The sequence below is a fragment of the Elgaria multicarinata genome, chromosome 20 (assembly GCF_023053635.1).
Source record: "Elgaria multicarinata webbii isolate HBS135686 ecotype San Diego chromosome 20, rElgMul1.1.pri, whole genome shotgun sequence".
NCBI classification, from domain to species: Eukaryota; Metazoa; Chordata; class Lepidosauria; order Squamata; family Anguidae; genus Elgaria; species Elgaria multicarinata.
In genome coordinates this window covers 13,476,367-13,484,786 of record NC_086190.1, presented here as the reverse complement: position 1 = coordinate 13,484,786, position 8,420 = coordinate 13,476,367, and the positions used below count along the sequence as shown (strand labels likewise).

Below are 8,420 nucleotides of genomic sequence, written 5' to 3'. Positions count from 1 at the left end.
CACCTCCCTTGCCTGAGAAGCGCGAGGACCCCTCGCTTCGTGCGCGCTCCAGGGGTTGACTCCGTCCCGCGTCCACGTTAGTAAATATTGAGAATAAAGAGGTGCAGAACTTTTTTAAAAAATAAATAAATAAATAAATAGAGAGAGACAAATCAGGCGCTCCGCAGGACACCTATATTCTATAAAAGCGAATGAGGAGCCCTCAAGCGAGGGAAGACATATTTGTTCAGGGCAAAGTGAGTCAAGGGCAGCCATATTTGCTTCGGCCAAGAGTCCTTTTCACTCATAAAAAGGCTTTAGTGTATTTTACATATTAAAAGTGTTAATTTGTGACAACACGTTGTGGCAGCGCATAAGACTGTAACTATAACTGAGCAGGGAGTTGGACTCTGTGATATGTGGATGCATGTACCTTTAAGAGGCCTGTAGGCCCCTTTCAACGCTGCTGTTCTATGGTTCTATGATAAAGGCAGTGGAGGCTGGTGGCTCCAACGTCAGTGGGCTGTGAATCCATGCTGGGTTTCAGTCAGAACTTTAAAGAAGCTTTCCAAAATTCTGAAATCTTCCCCCAAAACGGGGTCAGCACCTTGGATAACTTCTTTGGAGTTCTGACTGAAACCCAGAATGGATTCTCAGCCCCACCGGATTCAGAGCCACCAGCCACCACTGCATAAACTAGAAATAAATGTTTTTTTTTTTTATTATTATTATTATTATTATTATTATTATTATTATTATTATTATTATTATTATTATTATGCAGAGAAGCTAGCAAAACGGGACAGAGTCTTACGTCCGCCTTCCCACACATTGATCGCAGCTGCTGATCTTATCTTGGTTGTGCTTTTATATTGTATTTTATATTATGGTTTTATACTACTGTTTTGTTCTGAATTGTCTTAAATTTGTAAACCGCCCAGAGAGCATCAGCTATTGGGCGGTATAGAAATGCAATAAATAAATAAATAAATAAATAAAGGTCTTTCCCCTATTTAAGATGGCCGCCGCCGCTTCGCCCTCGCCTTCCCTGAAGAAAGATGGCCGATATAAACCCGCATTGAAAAAAGGCGGGGGGTGAGAGGAGGAGGAGGAGGAAGCGATGCCCTCACTTAAAATGGCGACTACCGCGGCTTCAGTTGCCCTGACACAAGATGACAGACAGGCCGTTTTCTGGAAGGGGGAAAAAGGAACGCCCTCAAAGATGGCGCCGAGGTTGAGCTTCGAGCGCCCTGACAAGACATGGCGACAGAGAAGGACGGGGGGGGGAAGAGCGAGGGAGCGAGCGAGCACGAGGTCACGTGGTGCCACTTTGTTCGCGCGCCCTCCCTCCCTCCCTCCTCCACTTCTATTCATTCGCATTTCCTCTCCTCTTCGCCTCAGGAGAAGACGCAACGGCAAAAAAATACAATTTTTTTAAACCACCCCTCGCGCTTCACCTTCTCTTCAGGCAGCGCGCGCACCTGACTGAGGAGGGGGGGGGGTGTAAAAAGAGCGTCGAGGAGACAATGAAAGCCCCGCCGGAGGCTTCTGAGGGGAGACCCAGCGGCGGCTTCGAACGCGGTCTGAGGAGAAGGAGGAGGTGTGTCCCAATCCGCCACCCGTAGCCGCCTCGCGGTGGTTCCCGCCAAAACCTGAGGCGAAGCTGAGGGAGGGGGGGGCGTTCCTGGCCTCGCGCCTGAGAAGGAAGCGGTGTTGAGGGAGTCGCTGGAGCCCCGCCCCCTTGGGAGGTCGGGGGGAGGAGCCAAAATAACCGCCTGGCCTTCCCTGTGAGGAAAAGGAGCTCAGAGATCTTATTGGCTCCTCAGAGAGGAGGAGAGGATTGGATTGGATTGCTCTCCCTAAGGGGGAGGGGAGGAGCCAGGGCTCTTGAGGAGGAGCAAAAGACTCCCCAGAAGGGGAGGAGCCTAGCCTCTGGGCCGCTCCCCTAAAGGGGAGGTGTTTGGTGTCGCGGGGACGGCGTGGCCCCCTTCGCTGCCGCCATCTTGGTTCGCCATCATGAAGCTGCTGCGGCTGCTGTGCCGCCACAAGACGGCCCTGGGCCTGGGCGGCCTGTCTCTCTTCGGCGTGGTGCTGCTGTACTTGGCCAAGTGCACCTCGGAAGGCCTCAAGCCCTCGCAGGGTTGGGGGCTGCCACATCAGCAGCCGGCCCCCGCTCGGTCGGGGAGCGTGAGTGGGCCTCATCCCCCCGCCGCCGCCGCCGCCCCGCCGCCGCCCCCTGAGGAGACCGCCTTCCTGGCTGTGCTGGTGGCCAGTGGCCCCAAGTATACCGAGCGGCGTAGCATCATCCGCAGCACGTGGCTCTCGGCGGCCGGCCGGGTCCCCGGCGGCGACGTCTGGTGCCGTTTCGTGGTGGGCACCGGTGGCCTGAGCGGGGAGGAGCTCCACACCTTGGAACTGGAGCAAAGCCGCCATCGTGACCTGTTGCTCCTTCCCGACCTTCGAGACTCCTACGAGAACTTGACCGCCAAGGTCTTGGCCATGTACGCCTGGCTCGACGGACATCTGGACTTCCGCTTCGTCCTCAAGGCGGACGACGACACGTTCGTGCGCCTGGATATCCTTGTGGAAGAACTGAGGGCCAAGGAGCCGCGGCGTCTCTACTGGGGCTTCTTCTCTGGCCGCGGGCGCGTGAAATCGGGCGGCAAATGGAAAGAGAACGCGTGGCTCCTTTGTGACTATTACTTGCCTTATGCCCTCGGGGGCGGCTACGTGATCTCGGCTGACCTGGTGCACTATTTGCGCCTCAGCCAAGACTATCTCAATGTCTGGCAGAGCGAAGACGTCTCCTTGGGCGCCTGGCTCGCTCCAGTGGATGTGAAGAGGGTCCACGACCCTCGTTTTGACACGGAGTATAAATCGCGAGGTTGCAACAATAAGTACATTGTGACTCACAAACAGAGCATTGAGGACATGTTGGAGAAACATCAGACTCTGGCCAAAGAAGGGAAGCTTTGTAAAGAGGAGGTTAAGCTCAGACTGTCTTACGTGTACGACTGGAGCGTGCCTCCCTCGCAGTGCTGTCAGAGGAAGGATGGTATACCTTGAAGGCTGCATGAACGAGAGGGGAAGGGAACACGAAAGGTGTGGGGGGGAGGCTAAATGGAGACGGATATGTGTCACATTGAAAAGCCTCCCCCTGCAACCAGAGCTTTTACATTATTCCGAGATTTCACACGATATGTCAGGCCATATTGCATAAACCTTACGTTTCAGTGTCGCATATTTTTGTCTCAAGCTGCAAAAGCTACAGAAGCGCATGGAGCAAGCAATGTGTCTCTCTCCCACCCACCCCATCCCAAAAAAGTAGTACCTGAAAGGCAGGAATTGGGAAAGGGAACAAACCTGTGATGTGAGACAGTGGCCAATTTTAAAACAAGCAAAATAACACTGATTTCATCAGTACCTTAAGTTATTGGGCTTAAGTGATGTGACGATCCTTCATGCCTTATGGACTGTGGAAAAAACATAGTACCTGCTGTTTGGTGTGTGTTTTTTTAACTTTCTTCAAAAAGATAAGTGGATTTTTGCCAAGGATGTTGACAAATTAAAAATTAAAGTAATACTAGGAGAACAGCGGTCGTTAGCATCAAAGAAACAGATGATTAATATATTCCATCATACTAGTTCTAAACTGAAGGAGCCACTTCTATCCTGGAAAAGCATGCGTACTTGCCAAAACGTTTTGGGAGATGTCCGTTCTAGCTGGAGACATTCTAACCTTTAAACATTTATTGTACTTGGATAACTTGTGTCACTGGAGAGAAATCCTTTACTCCCTTGTTTATTGCTTAGCGTGTTTCCCTGAATCATCTGACAATTACGCAGAAAGGGAGAAACTTTAGTCTGTAAAAACTGCCTTTCAGGGTGATAGGATTTTACCATGGAAGGATAACTGTAGTGACCACATGTTTTAAGAGAGGCCTGCTGAGCGTCAATGTAACTTCATTGACTTAAGGGGTTACTGAATTGCTCTCCAAGGCCGTATTTGTAAGGATAGATTATTAAGCAGCATAGAAAATGTCCTAATCGTGACTGAAAATCAGGCAGCCATTGCTCCCAATGTCGTGTTACTAGTTTCTGGGATTAGTTGCTTTTAAAATTATTATTAATTATTGTCCGCCTCAAGTATAACATTTGTCAAGAAATGGTGTGTCTTCCTTGTCATGGGAAATGATCCACGTTGCAAGGATCCAAGGAGATGACTAAAATGCAGGAGCTGCTTAGATCTGTAAGGATGCCTTCCTTGAACCTCTCCCCCTTTAGATAAGCAATGGACTACCCCAGAGTAAATTGGCTGAGAGCTGTAAAGACAAATTTCCATAGCTTTTGTGTTGCATTCCCTTTTTTGAGGCCTACCTTGAGGAGTGGGGCTTAACCCTCCAAAGAGTTTTAAGTGTGTAAATTCCAGAAGTGTTGGACTACAACTCCCAGCATTCCTGGCTGTTGGCCGTGCTGGTTGGGGAGTTGGAAGGCCAAAATATCTGAAGGGCATCAGATAGAGAAACGCTACACTCGAACATCTGCAGAACCCTTCATTTGGTGGCTCTCAGAATTCTGACGTATATGTCCAAGGTCTTAAAAGAGTTCTGTACCAAGAAATCTTGCAGACAGATGTAAATATATTTAATGGCTTTCCTTTTGGGGATTCCTTGCACAGCATGAGAATTCGAGATGGGTGTGGCAGGATGACTGTGGCGGAGCCGGGGACTTGTAATTTGCGTCATACAGAACTGCTATATCCAGTACTTCCTTTTTTCCCCTGCCATCTTCCTGCACCTAAATCTGAATCCTAAACATTCCAAATACGTTTGAAGAGCTGCTTCTGAGGACCTAAAGTATCTCTGGACACGAGCTAACTCTCAATGTTGAAAAGCACGAATGAATGAAGAATCTGAGGTATCCAATCGTGTGTCAACACTCCTTTACAAATTCATCTTCCAGTGGTGTTTAGATCTTCAAAAAAAGAACATTCTGGTCCAATCATGCTGTCACTTAGCCTGCCAAGTTGTTGAAATCTCCATGACCCCCCCTTTTTTTTTTGCAAAATACAAAAAAAAAAATTGGGGGGTGTTATTGAGCCTCTGGTGGACTGCTGGGCGGTGGAACACCAGTTGTGCAGGCTTGCTCTAAGAAATTGGTTTCTGGAAAAGTCAAAAACACATTTCTCTCCTTGCTCTGAGAGAAGTCGGTATTGTACGTAGAATTATGTGTTTACAACTGTGATTATTTATTTATAAATATTGTAAATGTACTGTGTATAGTCGCCGGCTCGAAAACAGCCGAGTGTCTCGGTAATTTTAAATTAATGAAAGGAGTGTGTCGAGGCTTGAAACTATTACTTATCAGATGCCTTTTCTGCTGTACAGTTTATTATTTAAATGCGCCAGGGCTGAACTTTAAGCCCAAACCCTCTGCATGTATTTTGGGAGCTTGTAAAAAAAAGGAAAGAAAAAAGAGTGTTCCGATCACTCCTTTTAGTCAAAATATCAATGCTTCTGAAAGTAATTTGTGTTGTCGCTTCCATTATTTATTTATTTTAACAGAGTCCTCTCCCTCACCACCCCTGTAACTCCCCTGTGGTGATTGGATTTTAAGCTTCAGAAGAAATGGAAAATTGCCAAATGAAATGTGACAGTGGAAAGCTCACGTGAGCACTGCCGATGGCTGGAAGGCTTTTTATAGAAAGCCGTGCGCTTGTCAGCTACCTGACTTGGAAGGATTAGAGCCTTCCTCCCGTGGCACAGATGCATATGAACTTAAAGCAGTGGGATTGGGACTGGGTATGGCCTTTGACTTCTCAAAAATAAATAACCAGCTAGACATCTTAACTGGTGAATTTACTGCAGCGCTGCAAGGACACAACAGGCTTTTTAATAGAATCATAGAATCAAAGAATAGTAGAGTTGGAAGGGGCCTATAAGGCCATCGAGTCCAACCCCCTGTTCGATGCAGGAATCCACCTTAAAGCATCCCTGACAGATGGCTGTCCAGCTGCCTCTTGAAGGCCTCTGGTGTGGGAGAGCCCAAAATCTCCCTAGGTAACTGGTTCCATTGTCGTACCGCTCTAACAGTCGGGAGGTTTTTCCTGATGTCTAGCCGGAATCTGGCTTCCCGCCACTTGAGCCCGTTATTCCGTGTCCTGCACTCTGGGATGGTCGAGAAGAGATCCTGGCCCTCCTTAACCTTTTAAGTATTTGAAGAGTGCTATTATGTCTCCCCTCAATCTTCTCTTATCCAGGCTAAACATGCCCAGTTCTTTCAGTTACATTCTGCTGCACTAAACATTGATGTAACGCCAAAAATGATAGTTTGACATTGGATGCGTTGGGATGATGAAAAATGGAATTAGAATGATGGTTTTCAGAAAGTAAGGTGGACCTCTACATGGCGGCGTAGACGTGTTATGTATTCAGAATATTTGTATCCTACCTTTCCACTTTGAAAAGTATTCTCGACAGCGCTCGTATTATGGGTGATAAGGCAACAGGCCGTTTAATGTAATCCACAAACCCTACCGCCTGAATCCCCCAGTTTTAGCCCAAAACATGCCCCTCCCCTGCAGTATTCTAAAAGAAAGTAACAAAAGTTTAAATGGACTCTTTCCCCCTGCCCCTGATATTCAAGAACGATTCAAGATGGCTTCCAGCAATCCTATCAAGAGCAGCAAAAGTAAAGCTCAACATAGCAAATCTAATTTAAAATGAGAACAGCACTAAAAGCCTGGGAAAATGGCATCGTTTTAACTTTGCAGTTAAATAATAAAGTTAAGCAGTTATTTCTGGAGAGGAAATTCCATTAACCTTTGGTGAAAACATGGCATTTCCTCATTCCTTTTTCTTGTCTGAGGCATGTTCGTGGGCTGAGATAATACGGCAGTGCTGTTTTTCCCCGCTCAGCATAGGCAGATGGTTGTGTACACCCCCATTTTCAAGTTTTACATTGGTCTTGGTTGGATGTATTTGTTTTTACATATGCCTTTAGCCGCTACTAAGGGAGCTCTGATAAAGATGTCTACATTTTTCTTCATTTATCTAGCAGTCTGTAGCAGCGATTGTATTAGCCACTTATCGGTCCTTCTTAAACCTGGATTTTGCCAAGATGGGGCATTTTCCCTTGTGTGTCGAAATCTATCAAACGACCCTGCTTGCATTATTCCATTACAACGTCAAGCTTGCCAGATGGGAAGTCAGAGTTGTTTATTTCTTGCTTGGTTGCAACATCAAGATGCAACGGATGACATTATGAAAGCTGAGTGCATAATACCTTGCTAGCTAGAAGACGATGGCTACAGGTTACAATGTTTATTCAAGCGGCGGGGAGAAAAGCTTAGACCCTTTCATTTCATACAGAGCACTCTGAATTGGGATGACAGTCAAAAAATCAAATACTGTCATTAACTGGATCTTGTTACGTTGGTCAACTTTGTTGTTTTTCTGGATTAAAATGAGATGCAAACTTTCCTTTTGCATTCTAAAGTTAGATACATGGGTTGGGGGGGGTATATCCATTTTTCTAGAAATTTCCACATTTTACTCTTACAAATTTCTTTCCAGCACCTTTAATTCACACTGCACAACCCAGTCAAGATTGAGTGTCGATTGTCGTCAACCTGTGTGGGTTGTCATGCTGTGTGAATCCAGCCATGCTAACAAACCATGGTTTGTTAATCACAAATAACCCTTGAATTGAAACCATGGTTTGCTCTTGGGTTGTGAACTGTGGGTTGTTTGTGGTGAACAAACCATGGTTTCTTAGTGCAGCTGGGTTCACACAACACATCAACCCACAGTTCAGTGACAACCCATGCTCAGCCTTGAGTGAGGGTTGTCGTGGTGTGTGCACCCAATGTATCTGCCTGTGCCTGTTCCAATAATTAAACAGAACCCAATTATTTCAAAAGGTCTGCATGGAGTTCATCCTTCCATCCCATAGCAATGGATGACTTTATTTTGATCAACACCATACCAGCACAGATCTTTTCCCACCATGCAATAGACGATTCTTTCACAAGCCTTCAGCTAAGAGCAAAAGCTATTAGCATGTAACTCACCATCACAATGGAAATGCATGTTTTCTTGATCAGGTCCAGAACAATGGGCAGACCGCAAGACAGGATAGCATTCTTCAAATAACTGAAGGACTGTCACATAGGCCCTTTCTATACCGAAGGATTATCCCAGGAAAATGGAGGGATCATCCCTGCCTGCTTCCGGGATCCCCTGTGTGGCATTTGGATGCATAGGAACGATTCCGGGATATAGGACTAGTGTAGACATGCCCATAGAAGAAGGCAAAAATCTCTCTGCTGCCCCAGAGGAGGGTAGATTTTGGTTGAACTTAGAAGGGACTTCTTAACTGTAGGAGCAGCTTGCCAATGGACCAAATTCCCTGGAGGTGTGGGTGGGCGCTCTCTTGCTCTC

The 8,420-nt window shown here is 46.8% G+C and overlaps 1 protein-coding gene across 1 annotated transcript; it reads left to right on the top strand.

The window, feature by feature from the left end:
• The first annotated feature begins 1,995 nt into the window (after positions 1-1,995).
• Positions 1,996-3,279, top strand: B3GALT6 (beta-1,3-galactosyltransferase 6). Its single transcript, XM_063145198.1, has one exon. The coding sequence runs from the start codon at positions 1,996-1,998 to the stop codon at positions 3,043-3,045; it is 1,050 nt and encodes a 349-aa protein (XP_063001268.1). The 3' UTR covers positions 3,046-3,279.
• The last annotated feature ends 5,141 nt before the right edge of the window (positions 3,280-8,420 follow it).

Coding starts and splice junctions, on each gene's coding strand:
- B3GALT6 (XM_063145198.1), top strand. CDS start 1,996: ATGAAGCTGCTGCGGCTGCTGTGCCGCCACAAGACGGCCCTGGGCCTG.